The 24,957-nt window shown below is 40.4% G+C and overlaps 1 protein-coding gene across 12 annotated transcripts in view; it reads right to left on the bottom strand.

Annotated features, from left to right (window-relative positions):
* Window positions 1-24,957, bottom strand: part of cep170aa (centrosomal protein 170Aa) — a 184,026-nt gene that overhangs the window by 75,702 nt on the left and 83,367 nt on the right. For 10 of the 12 annotated variants that reach the window (XM_063055504.1, XM_063055506.1, XM_063055510.1 and 7 more), the window contains 3 exons: window positions 22,937-23,098; window positions 17,877-18,350; window positions 6,665-7,320 (listed from right to left, as the gene is read on the bottom strand). In XM_063055504.1, the coding sequence (XP_062911574.1) occupies window positions 6,665-7,320; window positions 17,877-18,350; window positions 22,937-23,098 (1,292 nt within the window). The remainder of the gene's footprint in view (window positions 1-6,664; window positions 7,321-17,876; window positions 18,351-22,936; window positions 23,099-24,957) is intronic. The other 2 variants (XM_063055505.1, XM_063055513.1) reach the window with 2 other exon arrangements.

Raw genomic sequence — 24,957 nt, 5'->3', positions numbered from 1 at the left:
AAACACTTATCCCATTCCGATATGTCTACCCATGGCCTCCTCCACTGTTGTGATGAGGCCACAACTAGAGGAACAACACCTTATATTCCGTTTGGATAGCCTCCAGCCTGATGGTGTGAACATCAATTTCCAAACTCTGGTAATGTCCTCCCACACCCCCCGCTTACCATTTCCCATTCCCTTTTCCTCACACACCTTATCTCCTTGCCCACCCATCACTTCCTTCTGGTGCTCCCTCCCCCTTTTCTTTCTTCCATGGTCTTCTGTCCCTTTCACCAATCAACTTCCTAGCTCTTTACTTCACCCCTCCTCCTTCAGCTTTCACCTATCACCTTGTGTTTCTCTCTCTGTGGATTTATGGAATTCGTTGCCACATACAGCTGTGGAGGCCCGATCTTTGAGGGTGTTTAAAGAGGAGATTGATAGGTATCTAATGACTCAGGGTATCAAGGGATATGGGGAAAAAGCCGTAAGTTAGAACTAGATGGGAGAATAGTTTAGCTCATGGTGGAGTGGTGGAGCAGACTCGATGGGCCGAATGGCCTACATCTGCTCCTTTGTCTTGTGATCTCCCAACCCCCACCTTTTAAATCTACTCAGCTTTTCTCTCCAGTCCTGCCGAAGGGTTTCGGCCTGAAACATCGACTGTACTCTTCTCCATAGATGCTGCCTGGACTGCTGAGTTCCTCCAGCATTTTATGTGTGTTACAAAATACTTATTCAGCTTTTCTGCCATTTCATTATTCCCCATTACTACCTCTCCAGCATAGTTTTCTAGCAGTCTGATATTCACTCTTGCCCCTTTTACACTTTACGTACCTGAAGAAACTTTTGGTATGCTCTTTAATATTATTGACTACCTTACTTTCGTATTCCATCGTTACCTTTATGACTTTTTTTTAGTTGTTTTCCGTTGGTTTTTAACAGCTTCCCAATCCTCTAACTTCCCATTAATTTTTGCTCCAATATATGCCCTTTTTGGCTTTTATGTTGGTTTTGACTTCTCTTGTTAGCAACGGTTGTGTCATCTTTCCTTTAGAATACTTCTTCCTGTTTGGGATATATACATCCTGTGCCTTCTGAATTGCTTCCAGAAATCCATTGCTGCTGTGCCGTCATCCCTACCAGTGTTCTTTTCCAATCAATTCTGGCCATCTAATCTCTCATGCCTCTGTAATTCCCATTACTCAACTGTAATGATAACTGTTCATCAATATTTCTGGGATACCTTGTATGAACAGTCCTCTTCAGGTCATGTCACAGCATCTCAATTGGGTTAAGGTTTGCACTCTGACTTGGCCATTCCAAAAAATGAATTTTCGTTTTAAACCATTCTCTTGTTGATTTACTCATGTTTCAGATCATTGCCTTGTACATCCTCCAGGTGATGGACCGCTATCCTGACATTCTCCTGTAAAGTGTCTTGATACTACTTTGAATTTATTGTTCCTTCAACGATTAAAAGCATTCCAGGCCCTGAGGCACCAAAGCAGCTCCAAACCATGATGCTATTTCCACCATGCTTCGTTGGGATGAGGTTTTGGTGTTGATGTGCAGTGCCCTTTTCCCTCCAAACACAGGGTGTGCATTTCTGCCAAAAAGTTCATCTGTCCACAAAACATTGTCCCAGAAGTGTTGTGGAACATCCAGGTGGTCTGTTACAAACTTGAGACATGCAGCAATGTTTATTTTGGACAGCAGTGGTTTCTTCCGTGGTGTCCTTCCATGAACGCCATTCTTGTTCAGTGTTTTTCTTATTGTGGGCACATGAACGGAGACTTTAGCAAGCTCTAGAGCTTACTGCAGATCTTTTGCTGTTACCTTCAGGTTCTTTTACGCCTCCTTTAGCATTGCACATTGTGCTTTTAATTTGATCTTTGCAGGATGCCCACTCCTAGGGAGAGTAGCAACAGTACTGAATTTCCTCCATTTGTAGATAATTTCTCTTGCCATGGACTGATGAATGCTCAGATCTTCAGAAATCCTTTGGTAGCCTTTTCTAGCTTCATGCATCTCCACAATTCTTCTTCTAAGGTCCTTTGAATTAGAATTTTATCTCCTACATCCATCTCACAACATGAGGGAGTAAAAATCTTTAAGTTGCATCTCCGTCACAATGTACAAGCAATAAGGAAGGAAAATATGGGAGGATATTACCCAAAAACTAAGATTGTATGCATAATTGTTTTGGATACTTGTATGTACAGTCAGATCGCAATCAGATTAAATGGACAGTCAGATATGCAATCAGATCAATGTGTATTGATAAATCTGATGGCCTAGTGAAAGAAGCTGTCCCAGAGCCTCTTGGTCCTGGCCTTAATGCTGTGATACTGTTTGCCAGATGAAAGCAGCTGAAACAGCTTGCAGTTGGGGTGGCTGGAGTCCCTGATGACCCTCTGAGCCTTTTTTTTTACATACCTGCTGCTGTAAATGCCCTGAATAGAGGAAAATTCACATCCACTGGGCTGTCCGCACCACCCTCTGCAGTGCCCTGCAATTGAGGGTAGGACGGCTCCCGTACCAGTTGGTGACACAGCCAGTCAGGATGCTCTCGATGATGCCCCTGTAGAAAGTCCTGAGGATATGAGGACTCGTGCCAAACTTCTTCAGCCATCTGAGGTGAAAGAGGCACTGTTGTGCTCTTCTCACCGTACAGCTAGTATGTACAGTCCAGATGAGATCCTTGGCACACCAAGAAATTAGAAACTACTCACCCTCTCAACTACACCCCCATTGATATCAACAGGGGCTAGCCTGTCTCTATTCCTCCTGTAATCCAGGACCTGAAAGTTGTTTTGATCAAGGCATGGTGCACATAAACAGATGTTTCTTAAAAAGAGCAGGCTCTATCAGTAACCTGACTGTGCGTCTTTTTTTTTAAATAGGGTAGGGCACTTCTACAATCCACGCCTCCAAACTCATCTCATTGACTCCAAATAGCTTTTGTAGAAGGCATTATCCCAGAGGTTCAAATATATTTTTAACCTAGACTGCAATTGTTTTAACGGTGTACTTGGTATTGATAAGTAGTACAATTCCTTGTGTGTGATTAGTGTAGGAAGATGATCTTATTATGACTTAGATGAAGATCAGACCACATTTTATAAATAATTAATGCAGAAAACCAGGTAACTGCAAAGGGTTCACAGCTTTTTTCTTGCAACAGTATATAATGATCTGGATGATAAGGTGGTAAAATGGATCAGCAAATTTGCAGATAACACCAAGATTGGGGGTGTAGTGGACAAAGTGGAAGACCATCAAAGCTTGCAGTGGGATCTGGACTAGCTGGAAAAATGGCAGATGGAATTTAATGTCATTTTGAGAGGTGCTGCAGATGGAATTTAATGCCATTTTGAGAGGTGCTTCACTTTGGGAAAACCAACCAGGATAGGTCTTACAAGGTGAGAGGTAGGGCATTGAGGAGCACAGTAGAACAGAGGAATCTGACAAATCACAACTATAATTCCTTGAAAGTAATGTCAAAGGTAGATAGGGGTCAAAGAAAGCTTGTGGCACATTGGCCTTCATAAATCAACATATTGAGTACAGGAATTGGGATGTTATATTGAAATTGTATAAAAAGTTGGTGAGGCCTAATTTCGAGTATTGTGTGCAGTTCTGGTCACCTACCCACAGAAAAGATGTAAACAAGGTTGAATAAGTGCAGAGAAAATTTACAAGAATGTTATCGAGACTTGAAGACCTGAATTATAGGGAAAGGTTGAATAGGTTAGGACTTACGAGGGGCATAAGAGGAATATAAATTTGAGGGAATGCAAGCAGACTTTTTCCACCGAGGTTGGCTGAGACTACAACTTGAGGTCACACGTTAAGGGTAAAAGATGAAATGTTTAAGAGGAACACGAGAGAAAACTTCTTCACTCAGAGGGTAGTGAGAGTGTGGAATGAGCTACCAGTGCAAGTGGTGGATATGGGGTCAATTTCAACACTTAAGAGAAATTTTGATTGGTACGTGGATGGGAAGGGTATGGAAGACTATGGTCCAGCTGCAAGTTGATGGGACTGGGCAGATTAGTGATTTGGTACAGACGAGATGGGCTGAAGGGCCTGTTTCTGGTGATGTAGTGTGTTTTATGACTCTAATTGAAAAAGCATATAGTGTACAGCACAGGTAAACAGCTCGTTGTCCCAATGAAGAGAACTCGGTGGTGGCAGGCTATTCATTAGTCTCACAGCCTAAGAGAAGTTTTTTGCACTCCACAGATCTCGTCTGATAATTATATAACATGGAAACAGGCTCTTCAGCCCAGCTCTTCCATGCCAACCAAGTAGCCGATCAAAGCTGTTTTCACTTGTCCACATTTGACTCACAAGCCTCTGACCATTTTTAATCCATAAATTTGTTCAAATAACTTCTAAACGCTATTATTATATCTACCTCAAGCATTTCCTCTGGCATATAGACATGGCACATGGAAATGTTGCTCCTTACATTTTATTAAATCTTTCCCTCTCATATCTATGCAATCTAGGTCTGGCTTCCCTTTTCTTGGGAAAAAAGATTGAGTATTCACTCCATACATGCTCCTCGTGATTTTATACACCTCTAAAGGTCACTCTTTGGTCTCCTATGCTCCAAGGAATAAAGCCCCAGCATGCCCAATCTTTCTTTACTTCAGTCTCCTGAGCCTTGACAATATCCTCAAATCTTTCCTGCACTCTTTCTACCTTAAGTATCATTCCTACATCACAGTGACCAAAAACTGAATACGATATGCTAAATGTTGAATATTTCAAGTTATTGTAAAAGCAATTATTTGGTCATAATATGCTGAAACATGCCCTGTACTTGAAATGCTAACAAATGCAGTCTTTTTTGTTGGCTATTTTTCTAGTGTCAGTGTGGAAAAGAATCTCCAGATTTATTACATTTTGTTTCAGAACTTGCTATTCTACCACCACATTATAGTACCACTAGAAAGGTGTGCACATCCACTATAGTAAAGGCAAATTGATGCTTAATTTTAAAATAGCATTTAAAATAGCATACAAAAGGTTTTAAGAAAATCAGCATCAACTTAAATAATCTTGTCTCATAGTCACAGCAATGGCATTTCTGTTCTGAACCATAACGGGAGCCATTTATAATCATCTAAAAAGATTAAGTTAAGTAGTGTTACCTATTTTTATTCTTCAATGAGTATAAATCCACTGTCTCTTATTAATCTAAATAATTATCTTGAATAAACAACTTGATAAAATTGAAAACTGGAAACAGCACCATAAATTATGAAAGTGAGACATTAGTTTTGGACAGATTTCAGCAATACCATACTCATATAAAGTGTTGCCTCAAATGAGGAGGCACAGCTTGGTCATTGTTTTCCTGCCTTAGGCACATCTATACCTTAACTGCCAAGGAGCCATGTCTAACTCAGAATATCCACTGTGTATTAGACACACTTGATGTGCAACCTGACAGTGCAAGCTACTTCTGTTTGTTCTCCCTGGCACCTCAACCATTTGTTTGTGGAACTTTGCAGCTAGTACTCACAAAAACTACAATATGGGAAGAAATTTCTAGCAGCTCATTGTTCAATGAAAGCTCAAACAATGATCATTTAAGATATTCATTAGCATTGGAATATTTAAATGCCTGAACTTCTTAATTAATCATCAAGTGTCAGGGACTCATGGATCTTCCTGCAAATTCAAAATGATTCAGTTAGTCCCCTCTCCCATTTCCGCCACTTCCCTCTAGTGCAAAACATTAGGTTCCCTTCCAAGTCCCAGCTCTGATCTTGCATCCCTCTCTAGTTTCTACTTCCCCTCAACCCCAATTCAAGTATGAGACCCATTTCTTGCTCCCACATAACTACTCACCCATAACTACTCACCCATATTGTTTACACTCTCTAGAACGTAAAGTGAACTAAGAAATCAATATTGCGGGTACAAGAACAATTAAGACTCCCCCTACTAATATTTTCTTTTCACATCTATTTTCTCAAAAAAACGCTAATCCTGCTTCTTTTCCTCGACTAAATAGAACTTCTACAAAATGATCTATATTAAAAATCATTAATGCCATGCAACAAAACCGTAAAAAAACAATTCTACCCACCCCGATTCTGAATCATTAGCAGGTAACATTTGCACCAGGCACTAGCCATCTTCAGCACAACTATGCCCAGAATAAATACAAGCTCCTGCTTCTGTTTTTAAACTCGTGCTGCACATTTAGTATGCGGTATTTGAGAGTCATTTTATTTGGAGTTGGTTATTTGAGACTACCTTAGGAATTCATACACTTGTATTATAGCTAATGCTATTTGGGCTTCTTCACCTTCCTTCCCAGTCCTGATGAAGGGACTTGGCCCAAAACATCTACTGTTTATTCAGATGCTGTCTGAACTACTGAGTCCTCCAGCATTTTGTATGAGTTGTCCTGCATTTCTAGCATCTGCAGAATCTCCTGTGTTTATAGCTAAAGCTTCCCATTGCAATACTTTTAGAGATCAAAGGAAAATAGAAGTTCATGTATTTAGAAACCCAATTCAGTTGCAAAATGCTACATAGTTATACCAATTCTTAAAATCCAATTATTTATGATGCTATAAAAAATTTTCAAAACAGGTCTTGCCAAACATAAATGTTCAAAAGAAAATGTTCTATAGGGAATGAAGTGCCTGCTTACCGTGTCAATCATTCTACGAGCTTCCTCTTCCTCTGCATTGGAAGTTTCAAGTTCAATTGTGTATGTTCCTTTATCACTTTGGTCATCGTCAATTTCCTTTGACGCAGACGGTGAAATTTTTGTTTGTTGCTCCATCTGACTTTGGTTCAGTCTTTGTCCAGTGCTACCAGAGCTCCTTTGCAGAGGTACTTGAGCAGTAACTAAAGGAACTGATGATTCGTCAGATTTTTGTTTTTGTAAATGTCTTGTTTGATGAACGTCGTGCATAACGTGTGATGATTTAGCATGAGAAGGGCTTAATTGATGTGGTAATGAAGCTAGCTTTGATTCAGCCATGCCAGCTTTTGACCGGTCTGGCTTTGCAGGTGGATATGGATGAGGACCTTCCTGAGGCACAGCTGCAGCAATCTGCGTGAAAGAATAGGATCGTCTCTTCCGTGGGTTATCTTCATCAAAGAACTCAATCATAAAGGCAGTCCGACTCATTGAAGAAACATCATGGGCCTTTTCTGAAGTTGTAGTCTTCTGAAGATGAAGCCTCTGTTGTTCAGCACGATACATCCTCAATTGATCTTCAAGTGCAGCATGTTTGTGGGCACGCATTTGACCATTTCCATTTTCCGTATCACTTTGTGTTCCATCATCATGTTTATTTCCTAAACAACAAGTTAACCATGAGAATAATTCCTAGAAGTAACTTACAAGAGAAATAAGACCATGCAAAACAACATTGAGTAATTACCACACAACTATACAACATCAGAGTCAGAATTTGCTGTGCTGATGGTGATAAACAACAGCATCCAAACAATAACCCTTTTAGGAAATGGCTAATAATTCAGGCAGAACTGAATTGCTATTATTGTTCAAATTCTTTCTATTCAAATCTCAAACTGATTTCCCATTGTATCACAGACGAGCCAATGAGACCAGCTGCATCATTGTTACTGTATACAAGTTCTCAAGCAATGCCTAATTTATTTGGGAAGGAGAAAAAAAGGAGCAGTTACAACAGTTTTTCAATAGGAAAACAAAAATTATAGCAAGATATACATGTCTTACGATGCAATTATTTGTTAAAAGTGACACTTTTAACACAAATGCATATAATGTTTATCAAATATATATTTCATGAATAACAAAGTCTTTAAGGAACTCCATTAAACATTGTTGAAGTGCACTTCCACCCATTGTTTTGTTTCTTTGACTCCTGGAAAGTGCCAAGTTTGTCAATAAAAGGACAAATGGAAAATTTCTACAAAATATGAAATTGGAAATGCAATTGTACCAAAGCCATAAAGCCGTCACAAGCTTTTACAATGGCATGGTGATTTCTTTTATAACTGGGTTAGAAGCAAAATAAAATGGTTGTGAACTTTATAAGTATTAGAATTTTGACAAGAATAGGTACTATTTTTTATATTAAAACTTAATAGTACTGATTGCTGGTTCAGAAAGTCTAAAAAAAATTTGATGGAAGTTCTTTTGATATACTTTGCAGAAAAAAATAAAACTTTATAGGTCAAATATTATTTTTTAAAATGGAATGACCAATAATTCTCAAAGATATCAAGCTATCAGTCAGTTTAGCTTAACTAAATCCGCAAAGTACAATTAGATTTAAGTAATTCAAAAATAATGAGTATTGCAGATATCATAAAGTATCCAACGGCACATATGTTGAACTGCTGCTTGGTGTCACTGTAGTGATATATTAATTATCCAATTTATCATGTTTGGGGAAATGACGTTATCTTTTTGGAAACAACAGGAATTCTGCAGATGCTGGAAATTCAAGCAACACACAACAAAGTTGCTGGTGAACGCAGCAGGCCAGGCAGCATCTGTAGGAAGAGGTGCAGTCGACGTTTCAGGCCGAGACCCTTCGTCAGGACTAACTGAAGGAAGAGTGAGTAAGGGATTTGAAAGTTGGAGGGGGAGGGGGAGATACAAAATGATAGGATAAGACAGGAGGGGGAGGGATAGAGCCAAGAGCTGGACAGGTGATAGGCAAAAGGGGATACGAGAGGATCATGGGACAAGAGGTCCGGGAAGAAAGACAAGGGTGGGGGACACCCAGAGGATGGGCAAGAGGTATATTCAGAGGGACAGAGGGAGAAAAAGGAGAGTGAGAGAAAGAATGTGATGCATAAAAATAAGTAACAGATGGGGTACGAGGGGGTGTTGGGGCCTTAGCAGAAGTTAGAGAAGTCGATGTTCATGCCATCAGGTTGGAGGCTACCCAGACGGAATATAAGGTGTTGTTCCTCCAACCTGAGTGTGGCTTCATCTTTACAGTAGAGGAGGCTGTGGATAGACATGTCAGAATGGGAATGGGATGTAGAATGTGTGGCCACTGGGAGATCCTGCTTTCTCTGGCGGACAGAGCGTAGATGTTCAGCAAAGCGGTCTCCCAGTCTGCGTCGGGTCTCGCCAATATATAAAAGGCCACATCGGGAGCACCAGACGCAGTATATCACCCCAGTTGACTCACAGGTGAAGTGTTGCCTCACCTGGAAGTACTGTTTGGGGCCCTGAATGGTGGTAAGGGAGAAAGTATAAGGGCATGTGTAGCACTTGTTCCGCTTACACGGATAACTTTTTGGATTTGGGTTTGACTACTCTTCTGCTGCCCTGATAGACATGAACATTCTCTAGGTTTATTCATTCTATTTTGTTAAATATTTTAAATAGTCTAGAAATACCCTCAAATTCCTCTTTTTTTTTTCTATAAACAGCACTGGAATTTGGAGCTGAAGTGTCCTGATGCTGCAGGATTTCTGAAAGCTGGAGATGGTTTTGCACAGTGCACGCAGCTCTCCAGTGACTGAAATGCAGTGAGTAAAATTCTCCATTCAACACCTTTTGATATTCAGTTAGCTTTTCATGCAATATTAGCAAGGAAGACAAACAGAAAAAACAACATAGGCTGCTTCTCACTGCAGAGAAGAATTTAGACAGTCTTCTTACAGTCCCCAAAATCTTAATTTTTATTAGGTCAAATTTACCTGCTCCAGAACAAACCCTGAGATTGAACTCTGTGACTTGGGATACAGATGGATGAACACAAGACTTATTCACTCAAAGCTCTCTTCTCCACCGTCGCAGCATCCCTTTAATTTATACAGGATTGCCCAGATAAACAAGACAAGAATTCTTGCATCTTCAGGACTACACAATTTTGGGATCATCTTGTGCTCGATCTACCTACCTTCCACTACTACTACTACTACTCCTACTCCGTTGACTCAGGCCTAGGGGGCCGGTGTCGGACACGATGACGGACTCTCCACTTCTCCCTCTCCCTCATCAGTGTGTTCAGTTCATCTACATTAGCCGTGCCGCTGTCTTCTAGGAGCGTGTTGACCATAGTCTTGGGAGGGCGCCCAGGGTTCATCCTCCCGTGCTTGGGCTCCCATATGATGACTAGGCTGGCAGGTAGCTCGGGGTGGCGTAGACAGTGCCCCGCTAGTTGCAGTCTTCTCGCCTCGATTTTAGTGGTGATTTTACCTTCCTCACTCCCCCCCCCAAAAAACTATCATTACTGTAAATAGTCAGTTTCTCTTTAATTTTAAAAATCAGAAAATGCTGAAAAACTACCACAGTTGCAAAAGTGAATTATTTTTAAAGAATACTTTTCCTAACAAGGTGAATAATTTTGCATTTTTTTAAAAAAAGAACACATTGTACTCTGCTTTGTCAGGTCTTTGCTCACTCATTTAATCTGCCTCCTCCACTACAGGGTGTTCCACAAGAGTTCCATCCGTGAGAACTGTCAGTAAACTGAATTTTGCATTGTCGGGATTTTAAGAACTGGCAAAATGAAGTAGCTTTGCTATTTAAAAGAAAAGTATTGCAACAGTGAGGAAAAAAATTAACTTGAATTTTGTGAAATCTGTATTGACAGAGTTAAGAGATATCAAAGGGCAGTAAATGCAAAGTGGGGGTTGTATACAGACGCCCCACAGTTGTGATATTGAGAATAGGTTGGACAGACCATTACTCTGAGGAAGCAGGCCATTCCAAACTAGATATAGTGTAATGCAAAAGGATTAATCAGCAGTTTGTTTCCTTGGAGAAAAGTGGCCTTAATATGATTATTTAAAAACACAAACATGAAGAATTCTGCAAATGCTGGAAATTCAAGCAACACACATCAAAGTTGCTGCCTGGCCTGCTGTATTCACCAGCAACTTTGATGTGTGTTGCTTAATATGATATAATTCTTCATTAAGATGGAGTGCTGCATTTCATTTCAAGACCTGGGTGCTGAATTTAAATACAAACAACTACACAAATATTTGGCAAGAGTTGGCCAAGGTATACTGGCAAACATTAGTTAAGGCTTTGAAGGTGAATGAGCAATGGCAAACATGTACAGCTATTGTTTATTCATGATAGCATGAAATCAAAATGAAAAGATGGTTCAACATGGCTAACATGGGAAATTATGGATAGCACCTAGATCCAAGGAGGAGACATTATAGTTGATTAAAGAAGCAAACCTGAATATTAGGGAAAAGTCTAGAATGCAACAAAGGGAAGGACCAAGAGATTAACTAAGAGGGAGAAACAGGGTATGAGGGTATATTTTTATAAAGAGTGACCATTAAATCATCATTACATACCTGAAAAGATTAGCTAAGACAACTGTAGGTGATTTACAGTCAAAAATAGGCGATTTATAATGGGGAAGAAAAGACCAAAAGAACAAATACTTTGATTCTGGCTTCAGAAAAAAAGAGACCCAAATAACTTTCTAGAAATGCCAGGATACCAAGCGTCGAGTGAGAGGGAGAAACTGAAGTCTGAGAGACATCTCAAAGTAGTTAAAGAAGAGCCCACGAAACAGGGAAGCGAGCGTGTATTTGGGCAGCCTTGATGCAAAGAACTTCGAGACAGGGCACAAGCCATTATTCAACTCCATTTCATTGGTTAAAGAGTCCATTAATTGCTGATTAAAGCATGGAGGAAGATTGAGACATCAAGTCGAATGTGGAAGGCGAATGAGAGTTTTGATCGTTGCCGGAGAAGGAACCGGTGAGCGGCTTATTGCTATGTGGCTCACTGTGGCAGGTGGGTAGGCCTCTCTGCCTTGTGTGTTATCCCTTTCTTTCGACGAATGTTGGTGATATTGTGGTTTTGCGTTTATGGATTGGACCGTGGACTGGGAACTTGTTTAGACTTATGGTTTTTATATTCTATGTTTTTTTAATTGCCCATTCCTTTTCTATTTATTGTGAGAGGGGAGGTGTTTGGGGGTTGATGTTCTGTTGGTTGTTTTTCATGCGGGAGTGGGTTTTTTGGGAGTGTCAATGTTCCTGTACCATTTTGTGTGGGGGGGCAGGGGGATTTTGGGAGTCTATGATTGGGATGCCATTTTTTTTTTGTGTGTGTGGGGGGGGTGATGTTTCCCTCTGAACGACTTTCATGTCTTTCTTTGTTTTCTGGCTATCTGGAGAAAACAAATTTCAGAGTTGCTTTTGGACAGATACTTTGATAATAAATGAACCTTTGACTGATTCTTGGGATGGCAAATTGGCACATGTAAAGATACTGGGATGATCTGCCCTATATTTAAATGGAATTTACATTGACTCCATTGGAATCAATGCAGGGGATATTCACCACAACCTTGTATAAAATACACATGCTGGAAATAAAGAAAAATATAGAAAATGCCTGGAAGCACACAGCAGGTTAGATAGCATCTGTGCAATACAAATAGTGGTAACCTTCCAGTCGGAGGTCCTTCACAACAGCTGGAAACAGGAGGGGTATGAAAAATCAACTGTTTCTCCTTCCACAGATGCTACCTATCTGTTGGATGTTTCCAGCAATTTGTGCTTTTTACTTAATCAATATCTCACCTGAGATGAAGCGTTCCCGTTATGATGAAAAACTTAATAGGTTCAGTTGTGTTTCCTTGGAAATGACAAGTTTCAGGGAGAACTTGATTTCTGCCTAAAAAGTTACACAGGGCTTCATTTTGGTAGATAGTAAGAAACTTTTTCCACTTGAATTGCTAAGGTATAAAGGACTAAGGGCAAGTGCAGGGCAATGGAATTAGAAAACATGGCTGAAGGTCAGCATGGAATAGTGGGCTGTTTCTAACTAGGTGCAAGACAATGTTCCCATTGGTGGGGAAGTCCAGACCTAGATCACAGTACAGGGATATGCAATAGACCACTTAAGATTAAGATGTTGAGGATTTTCTTTACCCAGTGAATACAAAAGAAAACAGTTGAGACCAAATCATTACATGTATTTTAGAGAGAGTTAGACATTATTCTAAAGACTTAAGAAATAAAAGCGCATGGGGTGAAACCAGTAACAGGCGATTGGATTTTTGTGATTGGCCATGATTATATCAAATGCACAGTTGATTCCTACTACTATTTCCTGGTTTTAATACTTCTGGCTATCTTGATATTTTATTTTGATTTTTCTTTCTTTACTAATATTTTAATTTATTCTAAACATTTTTATTATTCAGTCTAATTTTCTGATCTTTGCACTAAAGCATCAGCTAGTCCTCTAGACATATTCCTCATAGTTCTGTATTTAGTTTAAATGCCCTAGGGTCTTTCCATTTCCTTCCCTTAACAATACAGCATTTTATTTCTAGTTTATTCTATGAAAGTAGGAGCTGGAAAACCTGCAAACTTCCTGTTTCGAATTAAGATGGCATTTGTGATATACTTTGTTTCAGTATTTTCCACCTAAGATTTAAATACAACATTACTCATTTGTTGGCAGTGCATCATTCAGTACAAGAATAAATAGGAACATTTATAAGGGAAGATCAGTCTCCCGAGTGACTACAAAGCTGCAGTTGATCACAGAGATGTTACAAAGTACTTAAATAATCTCTACTCAGAAGCACAAGTACATTTTGATACTTCATAAAAATGGATTCATTTTTGTTGTATCAAAATGTGCTGAAGCCAAATCACACAATTTCACACATATTGTCAGCCTGATCAATACCAGAATTACAAATTAATGGAATAAACTTCATAATGGAATTCTATTCAAAATTAATTTTATAATTCATGCCAACATTAGCATAACCCTACCTCAAATAGGAATCATCCGGAATAAAAATCTAGCATCAGCTCATTCAGCACTCATGAGCACAGTGTGAGCAGAATATAATAAAAAACTTCCTGGTTCATGAGCATCCTTCCAGAAATATGCCAGCCTTACCTAGGCTGGTCCTGTGACAGCTCAACTTAAAATGGTCTTCAAGACATTTTATCTAATAACATTTAGGGACAGGCTATAAATGCTAGTACAATCAATAATATCCACATCTAGTGAATGAACCATTCTTGTGAAAAGTGTCGAGGTACAGCCATAGAATATCACAGCCTTTTGCTTCAAGTTCTGGATAATCAACCACAGGGTGTAAAAAGTTATCTGAGCTTGTCAGATAATGTGATTATGTTAAATGATGTTCTGTGATTATTGCTCATTTATTTGATTTTCAAAATATAATAATATTATTAAAAACAGACACACACAAAATGCTGGAGGAACTCAGCAGGTCAGGCAACATCTATGGAAATGAAGACTTGACGTTTCGGGGCGGGACTCCATCAGGAAAAGAAGGTGGAAAACAACAGAATAAAAAGGTGGGGGAGGGGAAGGAGGAAAGCTAGAAGGTGATAGGTGAAGCCGGGGGGTGGGAAAGGTAAAGGGCTGGAGAGGAGGAAATCTGATAGGACAGGAGAGTGGACCATAGGAGAAAGGAAAGGAGGAAGGTACCCAAGGTGAGGTGATAGGCAGGTGAGAAGAGGCAAGGGGCCAGCGTGGGGAAAAGAAGAAGAGTGGAGGGGGGGAAAAGAAGAAGAGTGGAGGGGAGGAAAAAACTTTTTTTGAACCAGAAGGAGACATCGATATTCATGCCATTAGATCGGAGGCTTCCCAAATGGAATATAAAGATGCTGCTCCACCACCCTGAGGGTGGCCTCATTGTGGCACAAAGAGGATGCCACGGACTGACATGTTGGAATAGGAATTGGAGTTAAAATGTTTGGCCACCAGGAAGTTCCGCTTTTGGCGGATGGAGCGGAGGTAGCAGAAGTGCTTGATGAAGCGGTCCACCAATTTACGACGGGTCTCACCAATGTAGAGGAAGCCACATCGGGAGCACCAGACACAATAGATGACCCCAGGAGATCCGCAGCTGAAGCGTTGCCTCACCTGGAAGGACTGTTTGAGGTCCTGAATGTAGATAAGAGAGAGGAGTTGATGGGCAGGTGCCTCCTCTTATGCCATGATGAGGCCACCCTCAGGGTGGAGGAGCAAAACCTTATATTCCATATGGCTAGCCTCCAATCTGATGGCATGAATATCTATTTCTCCCTCCAGTGTAAAAAAAATTCCATTCCCCTCCCCTCTTCCCTCCTCCCCCACTCTGGCCTCTTACCTCTTCTCACCAGTTAATCACCTCTCCCTGGGTCCCCTCCTCCTTCCTTTTCTCCTATGGTCCATTCTCCTCTCCTATCAGATTCCTTGCTCTCCAGCCCTATAACTTTTCCACCTACCTATCACCTTCTAGCTATCTTACTTCCCCTCCCCCCACCTTTTTATTCTGTTGTGTTCCCCCTTCTGTTCCAGTCCTGATGAAACACCTCGGCCAAAAACATCAACTGTTTATTCATTTCCCTAGATAATGCCTGACCTGCTGAGTTCCTCCAGCATTTTGCATGTGTTGCTTTGGATTTCCAGCATCTGCAGATTATCTCATGTTTATCATTTTAACAGAATCTCACCATCAATCCATACATGTATCAAACTGGTTGGTATCTTTATGAAGAGAGCTAGCATTCTTAAATAAGACCATAAGATATGGGAGCAGAATTAGGCCAACTGGCCCATTGAATCTGCTCCGCAATTTCATCATGACTGATCCAATTTTCTTCTCAGCCCCAGTCACCTGCCTTCTTCCTGTATCCATTCATGCCTGACCAATCAAGAATCTATCAACCTCTGTCTTAAATATACATAAAAACTTGACCTCCACAGCTGCCTATGGCAACGAATTCCACAGATTCACCGCTCTCTGGCTAAAGAAATTCCTCACCTCCATTCTAAAAGGACGCCCCTCTATTCTGAGGTTGTGTCCTCTGACGTTAGACTCTTCCATCATAGGAAACATCCTCTCCACATCCACTCTATCAAGGCCCTTCCCCTCATTCTTCTGAATTCTAGTGAATACAAGCCCAGAGCCATCAAAGGCTCCTCACATGACAAGTCACTCAATTCTGGAAACATTTTTGTGAACCTCCTTTGGATCCTCTCCAGTGTCAGAATATTTTTTCTAAGATAGGGCCCAAAACTGCTCGCAATACTCCAAATAAAGCCTCACCAGTGTTGCATAAAGTCTTAACACTACATGTTTGCTTTTATATTCCAGTCATCTTGAAATGAATGCTGACATTGTATTTGCTTTCCTCATCACAGACTCAACCTGCAACTTAACCTTTAAGGAATCCTGCACAGGGATTCCCAAGTCCCTTTGCACCTCAGTGCTTTGTATTTTCTCTCCATTTAGAAAATGGAGGTCTCCCTGCCTTGCCACAAACCACAAGAGGAGCATTCAACTATCTTGCCTGGCATCTCTACCAACCTAGTTGAGCAGATACAAAGAAGGGAAGGAAAAAAAAACCTTAACCTTGAGCTTTTCTTTCCTTTGCTTTCTCTGACCAAACTCTCTCTTCGCGGAAGCCTCGAAGAGCTAAAGCCAGAAGATCACTACCCCGACTCTGTCCAGACAATGGCTGCAGCAATGGTTTTTAAAATGTATTTTAAAAATGAACCAAAATAATAATACGAAGTGGATAAAAACATTAGGTGCTACAACACAGAAGAGATAGCATTTGCAGAAAGGGAGACTGAGTTAAAGCTTCAGGACTAAGACTCTTCACCATGGGGAAAGCAGTTAACTTTAATTTGCAGTGAACATTGGGAAGTGGAGAGGAGAGAGTATTTATAATTTGGTTGTTGGTTGAAGGTAGGGTTGTTGTGGAGGAAAGTTGTTAATGGGGAAGGTAGAGGGTGTCAAAGAATGGTTAATGTGTTGTATTAGTAGAGTAAGGTGTGCAAATGGATAGGTACTGGATTCAGATACATAAAGAAACTGAATCAAGAACACTCCATACTGCCTCTCTGAGAATACCCACCTCTATCACTCCTTCAGGCAGTTGGTCACCCCATAGCTGATGAAAGTTCACTTCAAATCCCCTTTAAACTTCCTACCCCTAATTTCAAACCTGCACATTTCCCATTTGCTATCTTTTCTAGGCCCTTCAATTCTGTATTCCTTAATATGGTTTTCCCATCAGTCTTGTCTGCTACAAGCAAATCAAGCCCAGCTGATCCAGTCTCATTTTATAAAAATGAAATTGTCTATCCCAGAGAAGATCCTAGTGTATTTTCACTGCATCCACTCCAGTCCAAACTCTGTCCTTCAGAACTACATGAGATTAGAACTACATACAATAGAACTACTCAAGCTGTGGCCAAACCAAAGTTTTCTACTATTGTACCATAACCTCACTAGCCTTATGCTCTTTGCCCCGACTAATGGAGACAAGTACTCCATTGTAGATATCTCGTTTACCTTTGCCGATGCCCTCACAGATCCTTGGCCATGTCTGCTAAGGTGCTTGTTCCTCAGGATACTATTATTTGTTTTGTACATCTTTGCCTTATTTGTCCTCCTTTAGTGCATCACTTAAATTCAATTTCCCTTTGCCTTTCTCATTTTACCAACATACAATTATGATTCTGAGGTTGAACATTATCATCCTCACTGTCAATAACACCAATTTTCTCATCATCTGCAGACATAATCATATCACATACTATTACATCCGGATCATGTGAATGTATATCACAAATAGCAAAAGGCCCAGCACCATTCTCCATGGCACCTGATAGTTCATAGGTTTCCAGTTGTAGAACATCTCTCGCCATCATCCTCTACCTCCTATAAACAAATCAATTGCAAATAAATCCGCAAAACTGTCTTGAATCCCATGAACCCTTAAAGATCTTCTTGCAGTTCACTTAGAATACATGAACCATGTTTCTCATCAATGCACTCTGCCACCTCTAAAAGTCAGTTCAGTCATTCAGACAAGACCTTCCCATAACAAAGTCATGTTAGCCATCTTTTTTTTGATACCACAGACTGTTTTACCTTTTAATCGTCTCATCTGAATTGTGAGATCACTCTTTATGCTTTTGGAATCTTCGTCCACTGAGTCCCGTCTCATTCGGGGTGGATCATTTTGTGCCAACCAATCAGCTACTTTGCTTTCTGCAGCTATCATCGCAGCCTGGAGTCCAGACAGCTCTTTCGTGGCTGGTGGAGACTTCCTCAATTTCTGGCGTTGTTCTGGAGTGAATTTAGTGACATGATCTTTGATTGTTACTTTGCCTGGGGTGTGGTCATCAAATTCTATTGTAAATGATGCATGTCCTTGAACTATTGCACGTGAAGCTTCTGTATCTTTTGTTGGGATTTCATGAATTGAAGTTTCCACTGATGGGACAGACTGGTGAAATTCTTTAGTAGGAATTTCAAAATAGCTTGGTTCTCTGCAAAATGGATAAATTACTTCATCTTGTAAGTTTTTGCTGTCTTCAGTTTTAATAACTTCCTTGGCATTTGCTGGGGGAGAAAAACAGAAAGTCAGTGAAATTCACCACTTAACGGCAGATTAAAATGACAGCAAATTTATAGCATTTCTAGAATAAATTTCCAAAGAATTTCTTTTCAGACTCTATGGCATCAGAAGGGACAAGATTAAAACCATTCAAGATTTGTATGAGGAACAAGTGAGGTACAAAGTAAAAAAAAAAATTAATTCTTACTTATATTTTAGTGGTTATTTGCTACTTTCTTCAGATTTTATGAAAATTATACAACTACTACCCTAAATATTGAAAATACATTGAAATATATTTACATCAATGAATCATACTTTAAAATTAATACTTGCATTATACAGAAGCTGACCAAACAATGGAACAGATTAATATGGCAACCTGATACATTGCAGGTTGGTACTCTTAATTGTTCTACAGTGGAAAGTTCCAACAGAAGCTGAGTACTTGCAAAAAGTCCAGAGGAATCTTTTTCAAAGTTTTACTTTATAGAGACAGCACAATAGTTGGGAGAAAAATACAAAGCAATTGAAAATAAATAATCAGTACACCACTGATAGTCTCAAATAAAAATGTCATTAAACTGTTTACTTGAGTCCCTGATTTCTTACAGTCCCTTCCCCATATGTGGGAAATGAGAAGCAAGATTGCTGCAGCAAGATTAGTGTTAGATGTTAATTTTTTAATTGAATTTTGGATTTTGGGAAAATATCTGCAAATGCCCCTCTGTCCCAAGCAACAAACAAAATTTTGGAGGAACAAGTCAGGCAGCATCTCTGGAGGGAAATAGACAACTGATGTTTTGGGTCAAGAGCCTTCATGTCAGGGTCCTGAGGGGGTTAATTCAACCTGACTACTGGATCCTCTCTTAGAGCTATCTGAAGAGGGTATTATTATTTTATATTATATATTTATCAATTGGGGGGCTAAGCAGACTCTGCACCTTGCCCAGTGGAGGAAAAGGAGTACCTTACACCTCCTTTGGTAGAGACACATCTCCACCCGACTAGCCGTAGCTTAGTTCCCCAATCAGGGTCATGTGAAGCCATGGGAGCAGGTGGTGGTGGATGGTCATATGAGCAGCTGGTCCATATCACAAGTCCTGGTTATATGACCACTAACATCAGGCAGACAATCTCTTAATAGTATTGATAATGGCTGCGGAAACCCATCTGAAGACCACAAGACAGAGGAGCAAAATTAGGCTGTTCAGCCCATAGAATCTGCTTTGCCATTCCATCATGGCTGATCCCGGATCGCACTCAACCCCATACACCTGCCTTCTCACCATATCCCGTGATGCCCTGACCGATCAGGAAAATATCAACTTCCGCCTTAAATATACCCATAATCTTGGCCTCTACCATAGTCTGTGGCAGAGCGTTCCACAGATTCACCACTCTCTGGCCAAAAAAACTCAAGTCAAGTCAAGTCACTTTTTCTCCCCCCACCCCCCCACTTTGGCGAATCGACCCGGACAGACAGGAACAGCAGGGCTCACACAGCTAATGGTATGAGCTAATGGTTTAAAGAGGATATAGAACAGTTGCCAACATGGGCTAGAAATGGCAGATGGAGCTTAATCTAGCCATGTGTCAGATGTGGCATTTCAGGAGATCAGATACCAAGTGTAGGAAACCTTGGTTTTCAAGAGATATTGAGGCCCTAGTTAAGAGAAAAAGTGGGTGCATAAGAGGTGTAGGCAGGTGCGAATAAATGAGGTACTTATGGAGTAGAAGAAATGCATAAGAACACAAATAAATCAGGAGGGATTCTACAGATATGTTAAGAGCAAATGGATTGCAAGGGACAAAGTTGATCCTCTGGAAGATCAGATTGCTACTCCATGTATGGAGCCACAACAGATGGAGGAGACCTTAAATAACTCTTTTGCATCTGTATTTACTCAGGAGGTGGTCACAGAGTCTATAGAACTGAGATAAAACAGCATCAACTTCATGGACTCTGTGCAGATTAGAGAGAGAGAGATGTTTGTTATCCTGAGGCAAATCAGGGTGAATAAATCCCTAGGGCCTGACAAAGTGCTCCCTCAAACCCAACGGGAGGCAAGTGTAGAAATTGCCGGGGCCTTAGCAGAGATATTTAAATCATCCTTAGTGACAGGAGAGGTATGAGAGGATTGGAGGATAGCCAACGTTCTTCCGCTGTTTAAAAAAAGGCTCCAAACATAAACCAGTTGATTGGTGTGTCTAACATCAGTTGTTAGAAAGTTATTGCAAGTTATTCCTAGGGACCAGATATTTAAGTATTTCTATAGATTGGTGTGTCTAACATCAGTTGTTAGAAAGTTATTGCAAGTTATTCCTAGGGACCAGATATTTAAGTATTTCTATAGACATGGACTGATTAAGGATAGTCAGCATGACTTCATGCCTGGTAGGTAATGTCTAGCCAATCTTACCAGTATTTCAAGTTACCATGAAAGTGGATGCAGGCAAGGCAGTGGATGTTTCCTACATGGACCATGGAAGGTTGGTCAAGAAAGTTCATTCACTCAGCGTTCAAGATGAGGTAGTAAATTGGATTAGATATTGGCTTTGTGGGAGAGCCAGAGAGTGGTAGTAGAGGGTTGCCTCTCTGACTGGAGGCTTGTGACTAGCGGTGTGCTGCAGGGATCAGTGCTGGGTCCTTTGTTATTTGTCATCAATAATCTTGATGATGTGGTTAACTAGACTGGCAAATTTGCGGATGACACAAAGATTAAGGGTGTAGTGGACAGTGAGGAAGGTTCTCATGGCTTGTTGAGGGATCTGCATCAGATGGAAAACTGGGCTGAAAAATTGCAGATGGAATTTAATCCAGACAAGTGTGAGGTATTGCACTTCGGTTACAGGGCCATTATTTGTTGAAAGTGGTGTCACAGGCAGATAGGGACTTAAGAAAAGCTTTTGACACATTGGCCTTCATAAATCAATGTATTGAGTACAGGAGATGGGATGTTATGATGAAGTTGTACAAGATACTGGTGAGGTCATATTTCGAGTACTGTGTGCAGTTTTGGTCACCTACTCACAGCAAGGTTGAAAGAGTACAGAGAAAATTTACAAGGATGTTGCCGGGTCTGGAAGACTCAAGTTATAAGGAAAGATTGAATAGGTTGGGACTGTATTCTTTAGAACGTAGAAGATTGAGAGGAGATTTGATAGAGGTGTACAAATTTATGACGAGTATAGATAGGGCAAATGCAAGCAGGCTTTTTTTCCCACTGAGGTTGGGTGGGACTACAGTTAAGAGTGAAAGTTTAAGGGAGTATGAGGGGAAACTTCTTCACTCAGAGGGTTGTGGAAGTATGGAATGAGCTGCCAACACAGAATTTCAATGTTTGACAGAGATTTGGATAGGTGCGTAGATGGGAGGGATACGGAGGGCTATGGTTTCGGTGCGGGTCGATGGGAGGAGGAAGTTTAAATTGTTTCAGCATGGACTAGATGAGCTGAAGAGCCTGTTTCTGTGCTGTACTTCTCTACGACTACATAAAAGGACAGTTCACAATTACAGCAGCATTATTCAGTGTTGATGTACAAAGGCATCGTGGGATCCAAGACTCAAAGAGCATCATGGCTAATGCGTTGCTAATACAGCTCAGGCATTCCTGAGTTCAGAGTTCAATTCAGTATCATCTGTAAAGAGTTCATACGTTCTTCCTGTGGACAGCATGTGTTTCTCTCAGTAGTCCGGTTTCCTCCCACATTCCAGTAGGTTAGAGGGTTCACTGGTCATTGTAAGTTGTCCTGTGATTAAGCTAGTGGTAAATAGGTGGGTTGCTAGACAGCCCAGTTCGTTGGGCTGGTAGGGCCAGTTCCACACTGCATCTAAGTAAAATTTTGTAAAAAGCCCACTGCTTCCCGAAAGTGGCTGCACAAGTTGACAGGGCAGTTAAAAAGAGGCACGTGGCATGCTTGCCTTTACTAGTTAAGGCATTGAGTTCAAGAGTCAGGAAGTTAATGTTGCAGCTTTATAAAATACTGGTTAGGCCCGCATCTGGAGTATTGCATTCAGTTCTGGTCACCCGGTACATGAAAGATGTGGAGGCTTTGGAGAGGGAGCGGAAGAGGTTACCAGGATATGGTCTGCATTAGAGGGTATGTGCTATATTGAGAGGTTGGTCAGATTTGGGCTGTTTCCTCTGGAGCAGTGGAGGCTGAGAATAGAAGTTTTCAAGGATCATAGCTAGAATAGACAGTCGGCAACTTTTTTCCAGGGTTGAAATGTCTAATACTAGAGGGCGTGCATTTAAGGTGAGGGGAAAAAGGTTCTTTCTTATATGCAGAGTGTAGGTGCCTGGAATCAGCTGCCAGTGTAGTGGAGGCAAATATGATGGAAGCATTTAAGATAGACACAGGAATGTGCAGAGAACAGAGGGATATAGGCACTGTGTCGACAGAAGGGATTAGTTTAGTTAGCCATTTATATTTGCTTTAACATCCTGGGAAGAAGGGTCTGTTCCTGTGCTATACTATTCTATGTTTCAAGTGTGTTGATAAGGTTCAGCTACAAACTAGTTTACCGGTAGCATAAAAAAAAATTGTCACAATAACTGTTGAACAAGTTGACACTCCAGAGACTTACTGCTTGGGTTCCTATCTCCTGTAGCACTGCTTTCTGCCTTCACGCTTACTGGCTTGGACTCCTGTTTACTTGAATTCTCATCATCGGCATCATCTTCACCCCACCAAGCAGGTTGTCCATACAGAGGAGTACCTCGGGCTACTGGTACAGAAGTAGTATCTACTGTCCACCAAGGCAATAAGTAAAGCAAGGTACATTAGCTCTCAAGAACTATTTCTACGAGCAGAAAACATCAAGTACAAACCCTAATCTAATAGCTTAGTGCATCTGTAGGCCAACAATTTAGAGGTGAATTATTGCAGGAAAACTATTTCATTTGAATCATATTGAGCTCATCAAATAACTTTAAAAACATTCACTAAGTTTATAATATCTAGCCAAGCTTAGTATTACGATACAGTCAGTTACTATGATGCCTCAAGACACACCTTCCCAATCACAGAACTAAATATGAACTTTTTAAATGAATGTTTATTTATAACTTATTGTTTGGTCAATACATTGTCAATGCTCAGAATCTGATGTTCCCAATAACAGATAGCTGAAGAAACAGAAGGGGGAGATTCAAACAAGTGGCAAAAATACAGGTGAAGGGAAAGGCTGTGGGCAAGTGAGGAAAAAGACAAGTAAATGATCTGGAACTCTGCCTGTAATATTAATTCAGAAAGGAACTTGATAGCTAAGGGAAAATAATTTAAAGGGTTAGGGGAAATAAAGCAATTGGATTGTTCTCTAGACAACCTGCATAGACTCAATTCCGTAATTAAAGATTCCTTCTTGAATATTATTACAACAGCCAACTGTCTGTGTAATCATCAGGAAGTTGATTGGTTCTGGAAACGTTGCTCATATATGCCGTAACACTTTACAACTGCTGAATGTATCTTATAAACATTGAGGACCTTATACTTATTATAAAATCAAAAACAGACTTAAAGCTTGGAAAGAACAAGTACAGGGGAGGAAACCCACATCATCAAACTCCATATGGAGAACAGCAGATGTCAGGAATGAACCTGGGTTGCTGGAGTCACGAGGCAGCAACTCTGCCAGCCTTTCTATTGTGCCACCTATTCTTCAGTGAAAAATTCTTAAGATCTGCAAAGATACTTTAAAAAACTTCTCTATTTCCACCCCCCAGTGTGACCAGCAAAACAGATATTCATTGATGGGTGGAAGAGTTGATAAAAGTGAAAGTTAAAAAGCATAGAAGTCATTATGTACAATGTATAGGCTATAATCATACATTAGTAGCCGCAATTTAAAAATTCCTGGTAAAATGGATGCAAGAACAACTGACAGAATTTTAAAGTTTCAATGTTTGGTAAAACTCTCAAGAAGTGATGTATTTTTTTCTGCATTTTTATTATAACACAAAATACTGCAGATGTACTTTGCACTATATGTCATTCTGCTTTGTAAACTCTAAACAGTTTAAGCTGGTTATTGATTATCTATGAAACTGCAAAACATGATAAGAAATCATGCCGCTAAAGACCTTAAAACTAAAAGCTTTTGTGGAAAAATCTCCACCTATCCTTAAAACATAGGAGGAAGCTATTCTTCTCCCAGGCTGTTTGACTTCTTAACACTCCGCTGCCATCACCATCCCACCACACTCTCCAACTCATCCTGCACTGGTCACTTCTCATCTTTTCCTGCTGCTGTTTCAAATATTTATATGACTGTTTTATTATAGCAGTGTCAGTAACTGGCTTACATAAACATACATCTTACACATTATGTCAACCTGTCAATCTGCAATTCATGCCTCTCAGGGACTTGTGCTTATATTATTTTGTGATTATATGTGCTGGATTGTAATGAAATGCGCTGTGTGTGACTATAAGTAAACTGCATTTTGCACCTTGCCCCAGAGAAACGATATTTCGTTTAGCGGTACACGTGTATGGTTGAATGACAATAAACTTGAACTTTCCCTAGAAACAAGGAATTCTGGATCTTTGTGCTCTATCACACTCTTCAGTGCCCTACCACTTGTCATGCAAGTCCTATCATGG

Source organism: Mobula hypostoma, chromosome 8 (genome assembly GCF_963921235.1).
Source record: "Mobula hypostoma chromosome 8, sMobHyp1.1, whole genome shotgun sequence".
NCBI lineage: Eukaryota > Metazoa > Chordata > Chondrichthyes > Myliobatiformes > Myliobatidae > Mobula > Mobula hypostoma.
The sequence above is the reverse complement of the archived record's forward strand: the minus strand, read 5'-3'. Positions and strand labels throughout refer to the sequence as shown.